Source organism: Choloepus didactylus, chromosome 13, assembly GCF_015220235.1.
Source record: "Choloepus didactylus isolate mChoDid1 chromosome 13, mChoDid1.pri, whole genome shotgun sequence".
Lineage (NCBI taxonomy): Eukaryota > Metazoa > Chordata > Mammalia > Pilosa > Megalonychidae > Choloepus > Choloepus didactylus.
The window spans coordinates 17,407,448-17,428,798 of NC_051319.1; the positions used below are offsets into that span (position 1 = coordinate 17,407,448).

The window sequence follows — 21,351 nt, forward strand, 5'->3', positions numbered from 1 at the left end:
CTGTCTTTGATGATGGTAGAAACAGTTCATCCACAGGCCTTTGCAGAGCTAAAAGCAGATGATTCTATGAAGTGTGGATGGCAAGAATCTTGTTATTCAGAGTAAGGTTTAAATTACTTCTCAAACATCACACCTTGTCAATAGAGTTGACATTTTCTAATCTTCCTTATGTAGGCTGCAGATAGAGACAGAAGTAAAAAGAGATCTTTGACGAATGATGGACCTGTTAAAAAGAAAGCAAAGAAAGTCCAAGAAAAGGAAGGAGGGAGTGATTTGGTAACACCTGGGAACCCTGGTGAGTTCTAGGATGATGGGTCTTTATTCTCACTGGTTGTATTGGTTTGCCAGGGCTGCTATAACAAATACCACAAATTGACTGTCTTAGCAGGAATTTATTGTCTCACAGTTTTGGAGGCTAGAAGTCCAAAATTAAAGTTTCAGCAGGCCATGCCTTCTCCTGGAATCTGTAGTATTCTAGTGCTGGCTTGCTGGCAATCCTTGGAGTTCCTTGGCTTGTAGGAACTCTCTGCCTTCATTACATGGTGATCTCTCACTTCTCTGGCTTCTATTCCATGTTTCTACTGACTCTGAGTCCAAATTTCCTCTACTTATAAGTCTTCAGCCATCATAGCTTAAGACCCATCCTCATTCAGTTTGGTCTCACCTTCAATAATAACCTCTTCAGATGGAAAATAACCTGTTCACAAATGGGTTCACTACCACACGGCAGAGATTAGGACTTGAACATGTCTTTTGTAGGGGGCCATGATTCAATCCCCAACACCAGTCATAGCTCAGATATTCTTGCATTCTCTAGAGGATAGAAGAGACTTCTTTTTTGTGGGTCTTTTTAAAATTTTATTTTAATTTTTAAACATTTTTTAGTGGAGAAAGGTCCTTATTGTCCTGAGTATAGTGGCCCCCCTACAGGTGGAGGTCATGTGTGGAAGGGGTTAGATTGGGAAAGAACTGGAGGTCTGCAATTTGGCTATAGTTCTCCTAATTTACCTATTCTTTCTGGCTATTCTTTTTTCCTGATTATAAAAGTAAAATGTTCTCATAAAAATTTCAAACAATACAGAAATGTAGAAGATAGCAAAAGATCAGATAACTCCTCGCTTCAGTGATGCTTACTGCTAATTGTTTGGGGTACTACATTTTCCATATTTTTTCTATTTATACACCCCCCCCCCCACACACAGACCCACAAATTAATTTATCAGTAACAATAATTATTATATATTATAAAATACTACATATACTACTATGCAACTATCTTTTTCCACTTAACAGAATATTTTAAAGAATTTCCAGTGTCAGGACATGTAGATCTACCCTGTCCTTTTTTTGGCATGGGCTGCCCTTTTGTGTGCTAACATACATTGCAAAAAAACACAACATTCCTGAGCTCTTGAACTTCTAGAGGTAGAGATATGTTTGAGCATGCTTTTTCTCTGGTTTTTGGCTTCAGAATTTGTGATGAAGGAAGAGAGAATTTGTAATGAGGGAAGAAATAAGGTAAAGAGAATGAAACAAAGCAAAAAAGAAAGTCTCAATTCAGTGAATCAAGCATGTGAGATATCTGTGCTTCCTCAAAAAGCAAAATTTGGATTTAGGGTGAGCATGACAGCCTTAGTATGAAATAACTACTGAAAGGGAAATGTTTAACTAAGGAAAAGGTAAATCTGATAATACTGTTTACCTCCTCCTTTCTGAAGGAGGCCTGAAAGGAGGCATGATGTGTGAACAGAATTTGGCATGTGTTACTGTTGCATTTCCTGAGGCTGTCTTCCTTTCTTTGCTTCATTATTCCTGGACAGACTGATCTATTTAGATTTTCAGTAAATTCTATGAGCATTTAATGAGTACCCACTCTTTGCCAGCCATTGTTCTAAAGTTTTTATAAACTCATTTATTCTTCCCAATAAGCCTTGATCTCTTTTTTTTTTTTTGAATTCGGTTTCAGATATATTCACATACCATGCAAACATCCATGGTGTATAATCAGTCACCTGTTCACAGTACCATCCTATAGTTGTGCATTCATCACCCCAATCTATTTTTCAACATTTTCCTTACACCAGAAAGAATAAAAATAGGAATAAAAAACAAAAGTAAAAATGAACACCCAAATCATTCCCCCCATTCCCCCCTATTTTTCATTTAGTTTTTGTCCTCATTTTCTACTCATCCATCCATACACTGGATAAGATAAAGGGAGTGTGCGCCACAAGGTTTTCACAATCACACTGTCACCTCGTGTAAGCTACGTTGTTATACAATCGTTGCAGTTTGATAGTTTCAGGTATTTACTTCTAGCTATTCCAATTACACAAAAACCTAAAAAGGGATATCTGTATAGTGCATAAGAATGCCCACCAGAGTGACCTCTCGACTCCATTTATAATCCCTCAGTCACTGAAACTTTGTTTCATTTTGCTTCCCCCTTTTGGTCAAGATGTTCTCCATCCCGTGATGCCAGGTCCAGGCTCATCCCCAGATATCATATCCTGCGTTGCTAGGGAGATTTACACCCCTGGGAGTCAGGTCCCACATAGGCGGGAGGGCAGTGAGTTTACCTGCAGAGTTGGCTTAGCTAGAGAGAGAGGGCCACATCTGAGCAACAAAGAGGTACTCAGGGGAAGACTCTTATGCCCAATCACAAGCAGTCTTAGCCTCTCCTCTGCAGGAACAAGCTTCCTAAGGGCAAGCCCCAAGGTAGAGGGCTTGGCATACCTCAGTCCTCAATCCTCAGTGTTTGTGACAACATCAGCAACAACCCAGGTGGGGAAGTCCAACATTTATGCATTTTCTCCCAGCTTCTCAGGGGGGCCCTGCATATATATTTTTATTCTCTGCCCAAATTACTTTGAGATGTATTGCTGTTTCACATTAACCTGTACAAACCTACCAGATCTCACTTCCTATTCAAAGTTCCGTGTAATTAATGGTGTTTGAATAAACTGAGCGTCCTTGTCCTCCTTTTTACAAAGGATAAATAAGCAGAACTGAGGGTTAGAGCAGTTAAGTAACTTAACCAAGGCTACACTGGAGAGCTGATATTGAAAGCTGTGGAAATATGATGGTAGCCTTGGACTTTTTTGAAATATGACCTTTACCATTTGCTAAAAATGGTCCTCAGGAACACCTGAGAGGAGCATCTACCAGCTAGAAGCTGGGGGACTCTTCAGTATCAGTTTTTCTTTTTAATATTTTTACAGTTTTTTTGAGATTTGTTGATAACTCACCCGTTTAAAGCATACAAAGTGATATTTTTAGCTTATTCATAGAGTTGTCTGGTCATCACCCCAACAAATTTTGGAATATTTTCATTACCCCAAAAGAAATCCCAAACTCATTAGCAGTCACTCTGAACTCCCCTTTCCTCCAGCTGGCAATCACTAATCAACTTTTTGTCTGTATACATTTCTCTATTCTGGACATTTCATATGAATGGAATCATATAATATGTGGTCTTTGTGAATGGCTACTTAGCATAGTATTTTCAGGGTTCATCCATGTTATAGCATGTATCGGTACTTCCCTCCTTTTTATTGCCAAATAATATTCCATGGTGTTGATCCACTTCAGTTTTTAACTTTTCAATTTAAAAGCCTATTTTTATCCCCAGGATCCACAGGGGAAGGAAGCTCTTACCCTCACAGGGAAACTTGTATACACTTGAAAATTGACTCAAGTATATATTTTGAAAACCAGGAGAATAATAATAAGCTAAAAACACATTTGAGAAAAGATTAAAAAATATGTTTTTAGAATAAGAAAAATCACCGTAAACAGTGAAGAAATCTTCAGTCTTCTGCAGAGCTGGAAGAGGGACAGTCATCCTTGAGCATGGAGCGGGATAGGGATCTAATGATCAAATTACTTTCAAACAATCTTCTTTATTTTAGAACCCCCCCCCCCCCCCCCCCCCCACACACACACACACTCCATTTCCAGAGCTACTTACTGGTGCTCTAATTCCTGGGCCTTTTGAGGATTTTGTGTTGTAAATTGAATTGATTCTTGGTTTTCTTCACAGTTGCTTTAGGATTTAGTTTCAGTTCTGTGTAATTGTTTTTTGCACATCTCATTTTCCTTCTACATTCGAATATTTTGTTTGCAGTTGTCACTTCTATCTGTCCTACAGATTTATGTCTAAAAAAAATTATGTCTAAAAACCAAACCAAAGCAAACTAAGCCAAGCCAAACTAAGCCAAACCCAAACAAAACTATTGTAGTTTTAATGGGGTTTCAGGAGTGAGTAAAATTACATGTATGTTTCAATATGCCATCTTTACCTTGAATCCAATATGTCTTAATTTCTTTATTATAGTTAGGTTCATTGCTGTAGTGGGAATTCCCCCCTTTAATAATTGGTGTACTGGTTATGAATTGACATATTGAGACCAAAATACTATTGTTATATTTCCTTCTTATTTGCTAAGAGCCAAAGAAATGTCGGAGGACCAGGATTGTTTTAAAGTCTCTGGAAAAATTGAAAGCATTCTGCTGCGATTCTGCCCCTACTCAAAACAGAGTTCAGACAGAGCCTCTTCAGGAGAGATTTGCAGTTTTGCCAAAATGTACTGATTTTGACGATATCGATCTTCTACGTGCGAAGAATGCAGTTTCTTCTGAAGATTCCAAATCTCAAATTAATCAAAAGGTATGTAACTGTTTCATAGGTTCTGAAATGCCATTAGGTTTTGTGGGGTCACTCAGGACAATGGTCTCCAAACTTGGCTGTTCATCTGAATTACCTAAGAAAGTTTTTATTTTTTATTTTATTTATTTATTTTTAAACCCTGGAGAATCTAATTCGCTCTATGTATTGTAAAGGGTAACATGAAATTTGTATTAAAACCAAACAAAGTAAAACAAAAACCTCCTAGGTGATCCTGCTGCACAGCCTGGATTAAGAGCTACTGAATTGGGGACTTGGGGATTCTTTTATTAATAATAATAATTGTTATTATTCTGTAATAATTATTAAAAGGACAGTTTCTTAGAGTCCTTCTTGTACTTTCCATGGTTAGCATGGAAAAATCACAAAAGGCAACTTACGTAAATGTTTTGAGGTTTTCATTTGAAAGCTTGACAGATAAAGAGTAAATTCAAAGGTAAGCCAAATGAATGTGGGCTGTTTACTTTTTCCATTGTCTGTTTTGTGACATTAATTTTTGTCATAATTGCAAAATCAGAGAATTTAGCTCTTGCTCCATCATGTAAATCTATAATTCAGAATAATTGTTCTCAACCCTAACTTTAAAGTAGAATCACCTGGGAAACTTAAAAGAAAAAAAAAAAACATTAATAACAGTAACTTTCCCTCAGAATATTATTTAATTGGTTTTCACTGAAAACTGGGCATGGATGTTTCTTAAAAGCTCCCATTGTAACGTGTAGCCATGGTTGAGAACTGTTACATTAGATAAATTGTTCTTTACATTTTTTTTGTCATTGAACTTATGATGAAACCTGTGGATTCTTTCCTTAGAAGAATACTCAGACCACAACATTTTGAATACAAGTTCACAGCCCTCTCCAAAAGTCCAGATCCATGATAAACCTCCCCGATCCCAAAGAGGCTAATATCCTGACTGACTTTAGATTATCAAAAAACGAAACAAAACAAAACAAAACTAGAAAAATACTTTTGTTTTCATTTTAAATCTCTTTTAATACTTAGAAATAGTTCACTTGAGGGTAGTGCTTGTAAAGTATAGAGGTTATAAAGTCTGTCTATTAAAGCTCACTTTATTAATTGGGAATTTACTCCAGGGCTTTACTGGAGTCTATTTACTTTATATAAAAGTAACTTTTGTATATTTACTTTATACAAAAATATCCAACTTGACCTTTCTAAGCCGCAGCAAATTAAAAGTAACCCATTAGAAGGGACAACTAGAAGCAGTACATGGACATTATACAAAGTGACAGTTTCATAGAAGGAGACAGATGAATGGTAAAAAGCTACCTAATGATCTTAGAATGTCTACTAGTTTAGGACTGTTAATGTGAGGTCAACAACCCCATAGGCCTTCATAGGTCCTGAAATTGTCAGTTTATTATTCTGATTAACCTGAATTGTCAAGAAAAGGTTAAATTGAGTTCATCATGTTTCCTCTGGAATAAGAACACAATATATCTGACAAGTATTTTTATGCAAATGGTTTAAAAAAGAAGTTGCTTAAAAATAACTTAAGTATTCAGATTGGCTTACTTGTTAGCACCCCATATGGAATAAACTTTTTTTAAAAAATTGAATTCCATGTATGAATAAGGCATCAAGTAGTTACTTTTTTCTAGGAAATATTTCTTAACATATTGATTAAGTTCTGTAATTTATAATATTCTAAATTTTACATAAAAGCCATGGAAACAAAGTAGAAAATCCATCAAAATTAAAAGTAAATGCATACTCAGATCTGATATGTAAATCCACTTTACTCTTGTTACACCTCTCCACTCCTTACCTTCTTGTTATTGCTGATCTTTAGAGATTCACTGGGCTACACTCTTCAGGTAAATTGAGTCTCTTTTAAAAGCTAATATACTTACCTGTTTTCCCAGCGTTGCTGGACCAAGGAGGTGGATTCTTTGCCCGATGCACTCAAATGACCAATTCCTAAGACCCCAGGATTTCAAAAAGAGAAAGAGTTTTATTGCTAGATGTGAAGCAGCAGAGCAGATGGCCTATCAGCCCAAAATCTGTCTCCCCGAACAGCAGTAATTTTGATAGTTTTATAGTATCAAAAGATGGGCAGATTTTAAGATAATGAGTACAATGGCCCCATATGATGTAATTAGAGGTAATTTAATTATTGAGCATGCACAGATTGATTACGTGGCTTAGTCACAGAGTTTATGTACAAAAATGGCAGCCTTAATATGATGATGGGTGTGATTTTTAGTATTATGATGAGGTAAAGGTGACTTGTAGGTTAAAGTCTAAGCTGCTGTGTGTGTCAGGTGATCCCATTTTAGTTAGCTTCAACTTCGGTTATCAAGATAACTTTGGACTTGGGGTGGGTTAATTCTGGGCTGACCCCAGACCCTTTATTAATAAACATTAGGGACTGTCTTTAGTGATCATAGGACTTTAAAATAGAAAAACTGGATAAATGGGTACAAGTGAAGGTTAGTCATAAGGCTTTTGCAATCACATGGGCATGAGATAAAGGCTTGTTCTAGTTTGCTAATGCTGCTCGAATGCGAAACACCAGAGATGGATTGGCTTTTATAAAAAGGGGGTTTATTTGACTATACAGTTACAGTCTTAAGGCCATAAAGTGTCGAAGGTAACACATCGTAATCGGGTACCTTCACTGGAGGATGGCCAATGGTGTCCAGAAAACCTCTGTTAGCTGGGAAGGCATGTGGCTGGCATCTGCTCCAAATTTCTGGTTTCAAAATGGCTTTCTCCCAGGATGTTCCTCTCTAGGCTGCAGTTCCTCAAAAATGTCACTTTTAGTTGCACTTGGGATATTTGTCCTCTCGCAGCTTTTCTGGAGCAAGAGTCTGCTTTCAATGGCCATCTTCAAACTCTCTCTCATCTGCAGCTCCTGTGTTTTCTTCAAAGTGTCTCTCTTGTCTGTAGCTCCTCCTCAAAACATCACTCACAGCTGCACTGAGTTCCTTCTCTTTGAGTCAGCTCATTTATATGACTCCACTGATCAAGGCCCACCCTGACTGGGTGGGGCCATGCCTCCACTGGAATATCTCATCAGAGTCATCACCCACAGCTGGGTGGGGCACATTCCAAGCAAATCTAATCAGCACCAAAACGTCTGCCCCACAAGACTACATCAAAGATAATGGCATTTGGGGGACACAATACATTCAAACTGGCACAAGGCTATACAGTTATTATCAGCGATCAAGGCAGTTCAGATTTCAGATATTTCCCTCTGTCTACTCTAATATACTAGAAAGTAAAAAGGAATATCTATATAATGATTCAGTAATCATAATCAGCCCTTAAATCCTAACTTCTCGGTTATACCAGTTATGCTAAAGTTTTTAAACGTGTAGCAACTGGAACATACATATTCCTGGGTTTTCTTTGAGACCAGGGTTCCCCTCCCTGGGCATTTTTCTTTTCTTTTGCCATCCCTGCTGGTCACTAGTCTTTTAGGGCATATTTTTAAATTCCTGGGGCAGCTGGGTAAATTTTTAGATGTTGGCAATGACACAGTGACAACTAATTAGAAGTTGGATTTATGTTATACATTTGCCTCATTTTACCTTTGGTCTAAATTGAATCTAATAAGCAAGGGATTTGCTCTAAAGCTCTGAATTGGAATTAAGTTTGCTTTTCATCAGAGGAAGATAAGGAGAGTCGATTTCAGCAAAAGAAAGGAAGATTTAAACTCATGCTGAAAGTGTAATCTTGTGCTTTATGCTTTGGAAAGCTTTCTCATATCTCTTTATCTAAACAATTGTAGTTCCTTCTTGGAATAAAGGTTTAGAGTGTGTTGGAAATAGAAAACATTAAGTGCAGCTTTAGGGGCTGACATGCTTGCTGAAAGCTGGCCTTTTATGCATGACACGCCTGAGAATAAATAGTAAAAAAGAAAAGATATTTTAATAACAGATTTAATGAAATCAAAATTTTAAAAGGATATAAAACACAAATGTTTAGAATTTCAAAATTTGCTTATATATTTATATGATAATATATATTAGACTTTTACTTTGAAAAAATTTCACACCTACAGAAAACTAGCCAGAATACTGCAGTGTGCTCCTATGAAACTTTCACCTAGGTTCATCAATTCTTAGCTTCTGTCAAACCTGCATTCTTTCTCTTTAAGAACTGTTATTATTATTATTATGAAGGTTAATGCTCTTTAAACCGTAATTTTTTTTTTAATTGCCAGGACAAGACACTTTTTGACCTCGGTCATTTTGGATCATCACATGGGAATCATGAGAATGTACAGAAATCTGATCCTAAACCATCTAACAAACGGACCAAAAGCATCTACACACCCTTAGAATTACAGTACATAGAAATGAAGCAACAATATAAAGATGCTATTTTGTGTGTGGAATGTGGATATAAGTATAGATTCTTTGGGGAAGATGCAGAGGTATGTTGTTTTTTTCCAAACATTGTATAGGTTTTTCTTGTCCAGCCTTAAAGATATTTTTCAGTATTTTTGCTTTATCTTCTGAATTTATGAAAAGCTAATCTGCTTAATTACCCTTTAAAAATGCTGTTATTTGAAGTAAAGTCTAAGAATAAATGCACCAAACTTGGTGGGAGCACCATGGTGCTAGCCTAGTACCTTTCATCTATCAGAAGCTTTCTGGATGAGTCAAATGAGCTAATGAACCATAATCATATAAGATCTGTTTCCTAATGAAGACTCAAAATGAAGCAAAAAAAATTTTTAGATGTACACAAGTTTCTCTGTTTATCGTTAAAATGTGAATTTTCTTAGCCTCAATGGAAGCAGCCTCCAACAGATGGTGTATGGAGTTTACAGGTCTCTGTTTGTCATTCATCTTGCTAGCTTAGTCTCTTTTGGGTTAGGATTTAATTTTGAGGTATTCGATGTAGGTTAGGAGGTTAGAAGTGAGTTTGAGCATTTAATGTGCCAGCTTAGGGAAAGTAGTATTGATGGCGCCTTTGTTGCAAGTCATGGATGACTGTGATGATCATGTAGGTTGTAAGGCTGTTCAGCATCAGGGAAAGTGATGAGGGGGTAGCCTGCTGCCTCATGTGTTGGGAAGTGAAGATTTGGCCAACGTTTTTTCTTCAAGTTTCCTAAACATTATTGTGACTGGTGAATGATATTCTCTAGTTCAGATGCATTATGCTGTTTTCTGTCTTCTGATGTTAGCCTCTAAAAGAGACAGCATGTTTCTGAGGACAGGAGGTAGCATGTAGTTGGCATTCTATAGGTAAAGGGGTGAAAGAAAGTGCTGTTATCTCCCGGTTGATTGGTAAATTCAGCCCTGACAACAGTAAAGGCTAATAATGTTTTCCTACACTGCAGTAATGGGCTAATATAGTTTAGAGATGGGGTGGGGGCAGTGTTGCAGTTTGCTAATGCTGCCAGAATGCAAAACACCAGAAATGGATTGGCTTTTATAAAGGGGGGTTATTCAGTTACAAAGTTACTCTTAAGAACATGAAGTGTCCAAGTGACTGGCTTCTCCTTGCTCCCAGGTTGTGTTTCAAAATGGCATTCTCCAAAATGTTGCTCTTGGGGCATTTTGTCCTCTCTTAGCTTCAGCTCCTCTTCAAAATATCACTGTCAGTTGCTCTCCAAAATGTCACTCACAGCTGCTCTGTGTCTGGGCCTGTGTGGCTCTTTTTAAAGTACTCCAGTGATCAGGGTGGGGCAATGCCTCCATGCAAATAATCCAGTGAAAGGTCTTGCCCACAGTTGGTTGAGTCACATCTCCATGGAAACACTGAACCAATAAGTTCCAACCTAATCAACACTAATACATCTGCCCCCACAAGATTGCATCAAAGAATATGGTGTTTTGGAGGACATAACACATCCAAACCAGCACAGGCAGGGAATGAGAGTGTTGGAATGAGAAGTCTCTGGCTCCAGTGGGCAATATCTAAGCCAAGGTGCTTTCCGAAAGGAAGCAGGGAGTCAGGTGGTGCTATCTCATCCTGCATTCTAACCACGCATGCCTTATTGACTACCTAACCAGACCAGGAGGCTCTATTATCACTTCCTCAAAGGATCCTTTGTCTAAATAGGTTCATAATTTAGGTTAACTCTGTAGTATCTCCTAATTGTCAGTTACTTGCACATGGCATGTAGCAAATTCTTATTCCATTACTGTCTCATGCTCTCTGTATTGAATAATACTTGGGTAGGGAAAGCTCAGTGCTTTAAGGTTTTGATAGATCTAAGGTCATAGAAGACCTATCATATTTTTCTGAGTAGTTTGTAGATACAGATATTGACCCTGAGGTCAGGCCATTGGGACTGCCAATAACAGTTTAAACCATAGCCTTCTATTAGGGAATGTCTTAAACTTTTTGTTGCTATACCATGCCTAGAGAGAAGAGCACAAATCCTAACTGTATGCCTTGATGAATTTTCACAAAGTTAAAAAAAAAGAAAACCAAAACCAAAACAAAACAAAACAAAAAAAACCGGTATCTTGAAATAGAAATTTATCAATATTCTGTTCTTTTAATTTTTAGATTGCAGCCCGGGAGCTCAATATTTATTGCCATTTAGATCACAACTTTATGACAGCAAGTATACCTGCTCACAGACTGTTTGTTCATGTACGCCGCCTTGTGGCAAAAGGATATAAGGTCAGCTTTGGCTTTAACTTGTGGGAAAAGGGAACTGAGATTCTCTTTTAAAGAGTGGCAACATGTTTTGTTAGGTGCTAGATTTTAAATGGTTTTAGAATTTGGCATTTTGGAGTATTGAAGTGTATCGTAATTATTATCATTATATCTTAATGAATTGTAAGTGTATTAGATATTTAAGGTAAAAAAAATTCATTCTGTGGTAGAGTGTTTTTGAGTAATTTAGTCACTTGTAGGTCTTTGTGGTACATGTTATGTAAGCCCTACATCTGGACATTGGGAACCAATTTACTTATTTTAAATGTTTCAAAATTAACCTTTAAAAATTTTGAGGTGTGTTTTTTAAAAATTTCCATCTAATGCGTATTTAATATTTCTTAATTTTGTTGAAGGTGGGAGTTGTGAAGCAAACTGAAACTGCAGCACTAAAGGCCATTGGGGACAACAAAAGTTCACTCTTTTCCCGGAAATTGACTGCTCTTTATACAAAATCTACACTTATTGGAGAAGATATCCTTTTTAAATAGGAAGTTTTCTATTAAATGTTACAAGGGCTTTGCTTTAACTTAGTTTTTTTTTAAATTGTTCTTTGAGTGGGTAGCTCTTTGATGAGATGAGGTGGTGTGATTATGTTAACCCTTGATTAGGTATGCTAATGAAGAGGGAAGTTGAAAACAAGTGTTTTTCTAATGCCATAGTAAAACAGCATTCATCCTTGTCTTAGTTTGACTGGTTGGCTTAAACAACAGGAATTTATTGGCTAAAGTTTGGAGGCTAGAAGTCCAAATCAAGGTTTCAACAGGCCATACCTTTTCTGAAGTCTGCAGTGTTGTGGTGGTGGCTTGCAGATAGTCTCTGCACATGGTGATTTGTCTCCTGTCTCCTTTGGCTTCTATTTCTGTATTTGAATATCCTTTGCTTGTAAGGACTCCAGTCATATTTGGATTAAGGTCCACCCTGATTCTGTTTGGCCTCATCTAAATAGGATCTTTGAAGATGCGATTTACAACTGAGTTCACACCTACAGGACAGGGGGTTAGGACTGGAACATGTCTTGTGGAGGACATGATTCAATTCCCAGCAATCATTCTTTAAGAGCGAAAAAAGGTATTTGAAAACAGAGAGCCTGATAAGAGGTGATGGCAAATTATTTGACATCACATCTTACCTAGACCACTCGTGGGCAGTGATTAGGTGCTTAGGGCCTACAAGCATCTTAGGATCTTACTAAATAGAGACCTAAAAAAGAACTTAGTAGTTTCAAAATGTGAAAAGAAAACTGCAAAATAAAAATTAACATGCAGATAAATGCTTATAAACATAATAGTAGGCCATCTTCTTTAATTGTTAAATTCATAAAAAATTTATTACTTTTGAAAATGTGGAGGTTTTCTTATTTTGCAAGAATCCTCAATATGTACAATGATTGCTCCAAAAATTATAGTCATTCATAAACTGAGTTACTTGAAGCCAAATAATTTCAAAGGCAAAGGCATAAAATTCTGTCAAAAATTTTTTTGAACCAAATAATTATATATAAAATGAGATAAGGGTGCATTTAAAAATGTTTACTATGAGGTAGAATCAGGTGTCCACAATAAAAGAATGTAAAGATAAGAGTGTCTTACATGGTACTGTGTGAACATAATATTTCTGTTCTGGTTTATTACATATCTGCTCATTTAGAGACATGTCTAGCTTCTACCCAAAATCTGGGGATTGTTTTGTTCTATTAATATCATGAATAGGGAATGACTGTCATTCAGAATGGACCCTAAACCAGTAAAAGCCCTGTGTTGCTCTAAGCTATATCAGGCCTTAAGAGCCTCTAATTTTGGTTTTCCCTTTGCCTGAGCCTGATCCTTTCATTTGAAGCCTGTTCCTAAACATTATCCCTGTCTGCTTCTGAGATCTGGATAGTTTTGGTTCATGTGTTCTGGGATTTGAGAGTTGAAGATTGTCACAGTGACAGCCATGCAGCTCTTATCTGCTGAAAAATCAGAACTTTACTCAAGCTGGCTGTGACCAGTCTTTGTCCAAAATCAGCTTTCATCTCTGAGAATCTAATTAATGGACTCATTATATACATACTCATGTATATACGACGTGTGTGTGTGTGTGTGTGTGTGTGTGTGTGTGTGTGTGTGTCTTTACGCACTATATATGTATTTGTTTTCTTTTTTGGTTTTCTGGTGTCTTTTAAAAACTATCTTATTTCTGAGAGCTATTAGGTACTTTAAAGGAGGGAAGTACTTCATACTCATTTAGTGTATTTACTTTGTACTGTTTTAGTGTGGAATCAAAACGTTATGGGATTGTTAAGGATTTAAGTATTAGCATCACCCACGTAATGAAGAGAGTTAATATTTGGGCTTCCGTAAGGTCTGAAGTGGGAAGATAATGGTTGTTTGTCCTCATGAACCTTATAACTTAGGGAAGATAAGGTATGCTACTGTAGTCAAAGTAAATCAGAAGAATGGAAGTGGTATGGAATATTGTTGCCAGGAGTTGGGGTATCCTTGAAGTGCTAGGAAGATGAACCATGTTTTAAAGGAGAAAGCAGCCAATATTATTGAGAATGTTGCATATATTTTTCTTTAATAATTACTACATGTGAATCCCTTAGTCAAGCTGGATGATACTCAAAATGTTGAAGAGATAATAACAGATACTTCTACCAACTATCTTCTGTGTATCTGTGAACATAAGGAAACTGTTAAGGACAATAAAAAGGGGAACATTTTCATTGGCATTGTGGTAAGTACTTTGTAGGTAAAGAATGAATGGTAGATGTTCATAGTATCTCTAAATATTTTTCAATTTATGGTTTATAATGGGGATATCTGATGAAGTGTGCCCTCAAGTAATTGTACTAGAAAAACATTTTCCTCATAATAATATATGTTAAATCACTAGTTAAACTTTTCTCAAATGGCTTCTTGGCATTATATATTATGGAGAGATGTGGATGGTTTTGGTTCGTATGTTCTAGGATTTGAGAGTTGAAGATAGTCACAGTGACAGCCATGCAGGTGGACAGTTTACAGACGGCAGAATAAAACACTAGATCAGTACCTACATGGATAGCAAAGGATTTTAAAAAGTAACTCTAAGGGTTTGAAATTAAACCTGAATGATTATGGGATTATCAAATCTAAATTAGGAGGGAGGGATCATGAGGGGGAAATGATAATTGGCCAACACAAAACTCTATAATAAATAAATATTAGGAATATTTATCATTTGTGAATCATAGTTTTATTAATCTTTCCTTTTTCTGGCAATTTCTGGGTAAATTTGGCCATTACAGCCCTACTTGGGCTCTACTTAAAATCTTAGACTGTTTAGGGCCCTTCGAACTCCCTTGTTCTGGGGTAAGTTAAGCAAAAGTAGAATTCCTTGTCCAAGTAGTAGCTAATTCTTTTTTATTTTTCTGCCATTTGCGATAAGCAGCAATATCAACAAAAATTCTTACAGCCCGAGTGTCTCCTGCCTACCTTGTAATGGCTTCTCTGCTTATTCTGACTGCATGAACTCTGTTAACTTGACATTTTTCTCAGGGAGTTGGCATTCTTGTTGGTGTTGGATAGATCTAAATGATTTTTCATCCTTGAGAAGTACTTTTTGTCTAGTCACAGGTAGTTGGACTTATCTACAAATAGTTAGGTCAGTTGCTTTTAAGCTTTAATGTATGTTGTGTGCTGTTTTATATTTACCTGAACTAAAGAACAGAGCTGATGGTGTACAACTCCTGGTGCCTGCTTAGGGCTTTTAGAATTACACTCTGGTCCACTGTCCAAGTTAACTACGGTGTATGAACTGGGATAGGAGAAAAATGAGAAATGATGGTTTGTCTCTCAAGTGTTTTCTTGGGTCAGTGACCACTTTGGAGCTGGTGATGTCTGGAGCTCTGGGTCCGTGCTCAACCTCTCTCCTGGGCTCTGGGCTCCTGTATCCCCAACCCTACTCGATGAATTTGCTCTGCCTCCTCCAACTCAGTGCGGTTCAAATGGATCTCATCACCCTTTACCCTCAGTACTGTTTTCCCTGTCCTGATGAATGTCACTAGTAGTTTGAAATCAAAGGCTTTACTGTTATAGTACTACTAGGGTTAGGCCTTCTGCCCTCAGTCTGGGTGATGCATGCCTTTATACAGTCTACTTTAGGTTTCTCAATTTCACATATCACACAGAGTAATAGATGTGGCAGTATTACAGGATAGACCATTGTTCTGATTAAATAAAGCAAAAAGGAATTTGTTTGATAAGTTTGTTACTTGAATTTCTGTAAATGGCTTTTGTAAATACTTGGTTTGTAAGTTTGGGAGATAAACTTATATAGGTATAGGAATGTACTTAAATAGTCTGGCTAACTGGTTATTTAGAGACTCTGGGCTAAAATTAAGGACATTCTTTGAGCCAAAAATGAGGGATTTTAAAAAAATTATAAAATATTCAGTGGGATAATACTTGAAGCATAAATTTATAGTGTAATGAAATTGGGACTTGTGAAACAACCACTCAGGTCAGGAAATATAACACTTCCTACTACCTGTAAGGTCAGTATTACCCTCTAGAAATAACCATAATACAGACTTTTATAATAATTTTTTGCTTTTAATTCCACTCTTACCACCTCTGTGCTTCTTATACAATATAGTTTTATTTTGCCTATTTTAAAACTTTCTATATAAAAGTAAACATATTGTATTTATTCTTTTGGGTCTTGCTTCTTTTGTTTACCATGATGTATGTGAAATTTATTTACGTGTACTGCTGTAGTTCTTTCACTGTCCTTGCTGTGTAATATTTAATTTTATGATCTCTAGTTTATCCATTCTTTCACTGATGGACATTTGGGTTCTTTCCATCTTTTGGCTGTACAAAGAATGCTGACAAAAACATTTTTTTTGTACACATCTTCTGGTACATGTTCCTGAGTTTTTTAAGAGTAATTGCCTAGGAGAGGAATTACTAGTGGGTATTTTCAACTTTTCTAGAGAATGCAACATGGTGGGGTCAGTTTGCTTTCCACCAGCAGTGTGTGAGCATAAGGTTGGTTATTTTTTCTCCTGTTAATTAATGCAATCTGTAACTAGCCCCATGCTTTTTATAAGCATCAATACTGGATAAGAATGTGGCCTGTGAAGTCATAATACATGGGTGTGGATTTTGGTTGTACTACTTTATAGCTCTGGGACCTTGGGTAAGTTACTTAACAACTTGTTCACCTCTTCCAAATCATGCCCTTTTCCATTTTATCTTTACTAAATTGGCTTGGAGCGACAGGAGGTGGTTTTAAGTCATCATGGTTATTTCACTGGCTAGGTGCTCTACTTGGGGTTCATTTAGTTTGTTATTTTTTATTTTTTTGGCAAAAATTATGCTATTTAATCAGTACTAGTACTATACTATTAATATTAGTCCTGTATGTATTAGTTTTGTATAATGAAGATGTAACTTACTACTGCTCTGGTGGTCAGTTTACTAGGAACATATCAGTTACTACTTTTAGTGATGATAACTGCCATCTGTACAGTGCTTTATAGTTTACCAAGCATTCACGTTTGTTTTCTGAGTTCATAGTAACAATAACCCTCTTAGGAAAGTAGGCTGGTTTATTCCCATTTTCAGAGGAGGAAACTGAGGTCCAGTAGGGTTCAGTGACCTGTCACAGTTCTCAGCCAGGTGCATTAGATCCAGGACTTGCACTCAGGCTTTCTCTAAAACCCCATCTAATATAGTTTAGATTTTGGCAAATCTCACTACTTATTTTGAACTCTTTAGGAATGGAGTACATACTAGTGAGTATATCATCTTTACTATTTGTGTTTATTTTTGCTGTGTCATGGTTATAATTGGGAAAGATATATTTTCTGCACCCTTATATTTTTGTTTGTTTTCAGGGAGTGCAGCCTGCCACAGGTGAGGTTGTGTTTGATAGTTTCCAGGACTCTACTTCTCGTTTAGAGCTGGAAACCCGGTTATTGTGCCTGCAGCCGGTGGAGCTGCTGCTTCCTTCAGACTTGTCGGAGCCAACAGAGTTGCTCATCCACAGAGCAACAGCTGTAAGGTAAGTTGGCACATCACTGGAAAATAATGCTGATTCTGAAACTCAAGATTTAATTCTAAAAGTGCCACTTATTAAATTGGCTAAAAATTGCTTTTACTTGTAAAAATATTACAACAGTAATAGAGGAAATTTTTGAAAAGAGAAATGAAATTACAATAAAATTAACTTAATGTAGGATTTATAGACGTTTATCATTTTAAAGGCATTTATGATATCATTTAATGATAACATTTGGTAATTAAGAGGTTTATGCTGATATTTAAGTTTCTGATTTGGTAATTAACTTTTAGTTTCTGGAGATAATATAGAGTCCATTTCCTGGAAGATTTATTTACTTCTGGAAATGCTTTATCTGTGCTGCAAGTTTCAATTCATGGCCATGTCCGATAGTTTTATTTACTAGATGTTATTTATGAGGCAGTGAGCTGGGCACTGTAGCCTTCAAAGGAAGAAGATGTGGTGTGATGTGTCTGGAAGAGTTTATAATCCAGCAGGAGGGGCAGAGGTGTACGTGCCTAACTGGATTCACCAGGCTTGATGTATTGAGTGCCAAACATTCAGTGTAAAGTGTTTAGCTGGGAAGATTCTACTGCTGCCTGGAAGAGACCAGAAATGGGGTTTAGGCTCCATTGAAGAGGCCCTTATATATGAAGGAATATGGTCTTCAGACTAGGCAGGGGAGTCCCTGAAGATTTTCAGTAAGTAGGTTGACAGATCAATTAGGAAATCCAACGAAGTGACTTTTCTTATGTTTCTTTGTCCTTAGAGTTACATTTTCAATTGAATTTAACTTCTTTCAAAGTAGCTTTTTTAATTTATTTTTCTAACTATAACACTGATAAATATTTGTTTAGGAAAAGCTGGAAATTACAGAAAAATAATAAGTAAGTCAAATTCTTATAATCAAAGATGATCTACTGTTAAACATTTTGGTGTATTATTTTTTGTGTATGTATACTATATCACTTTTTTTCATTTATAAACTTGAATTCCTGTTGCAAAATTAGTTTTTGTACTGTTTATTAACTTAAAATTTCCCCATATATACATTTGATTTTATTATGGAAAATTTCAAATATATACAAAATTACATGGACTAGTGCAGTGAACCCCCATGAATCCATCAACCAGGTTCAACACTTACCAGCACAGAGTCAATCTCATTTCGTCCAAACTTCCATTCTCTCCCTTTCTGTATATGTTGAAACAAATCCTGGAGAACATCATTTCATCTGCTAAGACTTCAATAGATACTCTTGAAAACAAAATGACCATGTATCATTCAGTCATATAAATGTATCATAATTTATTGACCCATTCCCCTTTTGTTATGTTGTATACCTATTTTTCAGTATTACAATTATTGGTATGGTGAATATCCATGCATAGAAATCTTTGAGTGCATTTCTGATTATTTCCTTAAGATAAAATCCTTAAAGCAGAATTACTGAACCAGAGGGGGTTAACATTTATAAAATTCTTTATTACTTGCTAGAATTGGTAAGATCAATTTATGCTTCTTACCACTGTAGTATAGGAGGGCTTGTATGAACCCATGCCAACATTGGGGGGTGATCATTTCAGCGATCTTTGCCAGTTGGATAGATGAAAATTTTTGCATCAAGTTCCTCAATTTTGTTCTTAATCCATTTCTGACAGTGTGTTCAAAACTTGAATAACTAGAAGTCAGACAGTAGACTTATAAGTGGTACTGCTCTCAGAAAGTGAAATGTATTAATAATATCTCTAAAATGATATTTTTAAGTTAGTCTTTGAAAACCACATTGGAATATTTCCAATATTTCATATTATCTTTGATTTTCTACATTTTCTTCACAATGGAGTATATATTCGGTTAGCTTAGACATAACTGAGGCTAAAGTCAGTCAGTTGTATCAATAATTTCATTTTTCTGTTTTCCATTTATTTTTATAAAACAGTAAAGGCATAATCCAATAAAATATCAAATCATTCCACAATGACAGACACTGCCAAAATTGAACTTTTGGCTGACAGGCAGCATTGCTTGGTGATATTCCTAAATGTTCATTCATCTAATGAGAGTCAAAAGACAGTTTTGGTGTCATATGTGAGTTTTACCAAATTTGATGACTGCCTTTGTCTTGTTTTAATTTGTATTTCTCTGTTTAGCATTGAGAGTATGTAATTTTTTCTATGTTTACTGACCACGTAAAATTCATCCTTTTGAATCCTGTGTGTTTGATTCCTCTCTTCATTTTTGTTTTGAAGGCAATCATTTAAAAAATTGACACATAAGAGATCTTTATGTGTTAAGGATACATAAATGTTGCAGATATGGTTCCCGATTTTTTGTTCATTTTTCAATTTTTGTGTGTGTGTGTTTGTTTAGTATTTTCCTTTGTGGTATCATTCAAATAAAAAGGCTTCCTTAATTATTATTGCTTTTGGTATTAATGTAAGGTTTTTTTTTTTTTTTTTTACTAGAATTTTGTAATTTTCTGGCTTGACAGGCAGGTGTAATGTTTACATGTTTTTGTGATTATTTTATATTTTTATCACGACTTCTCTTTGCTTCTTTCTTTTTTCCTTTCCTGTCTTCTCCTGGATGGACCAATTTGCTTTATTTTCCCCTTTCTATTTTTTGTTCTTTTAATAATTAATCTTAGATATTTAACACGCATATTTGACTACACAAAGTCAAAACTTAATCTGTATTTCTATGGAGTGTTAAAGCGAATTTATATCTTTAGGCAGATGGAGTAGTTGAGATTCAAAAGTAAAAAGATCAGACAGTGTGAGCTCTAATGCTATAGGGCTTGGATTTAGTGACTTTGGGTAAATTACCTAACTGCTGTATTTCAGGTTCCTTCTGTTTAAAATAGGAATAATAAGAGTCATTGCCTCATAGAGTAGTAAAAATTAAATAGGTTAATAAAGTGCTGTCTATATGTGGCAGCTATCCTTCTTCTTATTGCTTTTCTTACTACTTGTTCTAAGTGAAACAAAGATCTAAGAACACTTTGAGCTTACCTTCTTATATTCTGAATTATTGGCATCTAATATTTTACTTGTTCCTTTTATTCAATCTCTATATAAAGTAGTCATCATTATTTTATATTATTGCTTAGGTTTAGCAGTGTCTGCATTTGCTTAGCATTGCTACTTGCATTCCACTCCTTTCTTTGGAATTCAGTGCCCGTTTTTCTGAAATACATTCTTTAATAGTTATTTTAAAGAAAAAGTCTTACTTTTTAAAATGTCCTTTAAGGCTGTCTCAAGACAATAAATAAAATTTGGGGGTTGAAGGTGGGCTTCCTACCGTCTTTGGAAGAAATTTTACCCCCTCCCATTTTTTTGGCATTAAGATGGACCATATTCATCAAGACTATTACAACACAGGTAAAACTCTATGTAAATCTCAAGATTAAAAAGGAATAGGGACCAAAGTAATACGGTTGATTTTTTAATGACTCATAAATGACAAGCCCAAATCAACTAATATGAAGCTCATTCTATTTTTGTCCTAAAATAAACATCTGCCTAGTTTTATGAAGTTTTTTACCTTCTGATATTCACGAATGAAAGACTCATTATAAAACATTAAGATGCAATGAGTCTAAAACGTTACCATCTCAGATGTACTTTGAACATGGAGCTAAGGAAATTGTCAGGACTTACTCACTGCTTCAAGTTTTAAATACTGCAATTGTTAATATTTTGCTGTGAAAGAATTTGGAGGAATTATAGTAGAACACATTAGGACATTTGTCCTATATATTTCATAAGCCTGTTAAGTTCTGAAGACCAGACTCATCAGTTGAATGTAATATGGCTCTTCCTAAGAAATGGAATCATTGAAAAAGAAACCTGAACTTCACTACTCGATCCCCCCACAGAACCACAGCAAGGAAATGATGAAATACTGATTTGTTCCCTTAAGTAATTCTGAGGCTACCAGTATGGACGTGCTGAAAGTATGAACTGTTCAGTTC

The 21,351-nt window shown here is 35.9% G+C and overlaps 1 protein-coding gene across 2 annotated transcripts in view; it reads left to right on the forward strand.

Annotated features, from left to right (window-relative positions):
* The window catches only part of MSH3 (mutS homolog 3), a 291,930-nt gene that overhangs the window by 1,265 nt on the left and 269,314 nt on the right, over positions 1 to 21,351 (forward strand). For both annotated transcript variants that reach the window (XM_037801425.1, XM_037801426.1), the window contains exons 2-8: positions 175 to 295; positions 4,449 to 4,669; positions 8,886 to 9,098; positions 11,189 to 11,305; positions 11,698 to 11,815; positions 13,917 to 14,062; positions 17,211 to 17,377. In XM_037801425.1, the coding sequence (XP_037657353.1) occupies positions 175 to 295; positions 4,449 to 4,669; positions 8,886 to 9,098; positions 11,189 to 11,305; positions 11,698 to 11,815; positions 13,917 to 14,062; positions 17,211 to 17,377 (1,103 nt within the window). The remainder of the gene's footprint in view (positions 1 to 174; positions 296 to 4,448; positions 4,670 to 8,885; positions 9,099 to 11,188; positions 11,306 to 11,697; positions 11,816 to 13,916; positions 14,063 to 17,210; positions 17,378 to 21,351) is intronic.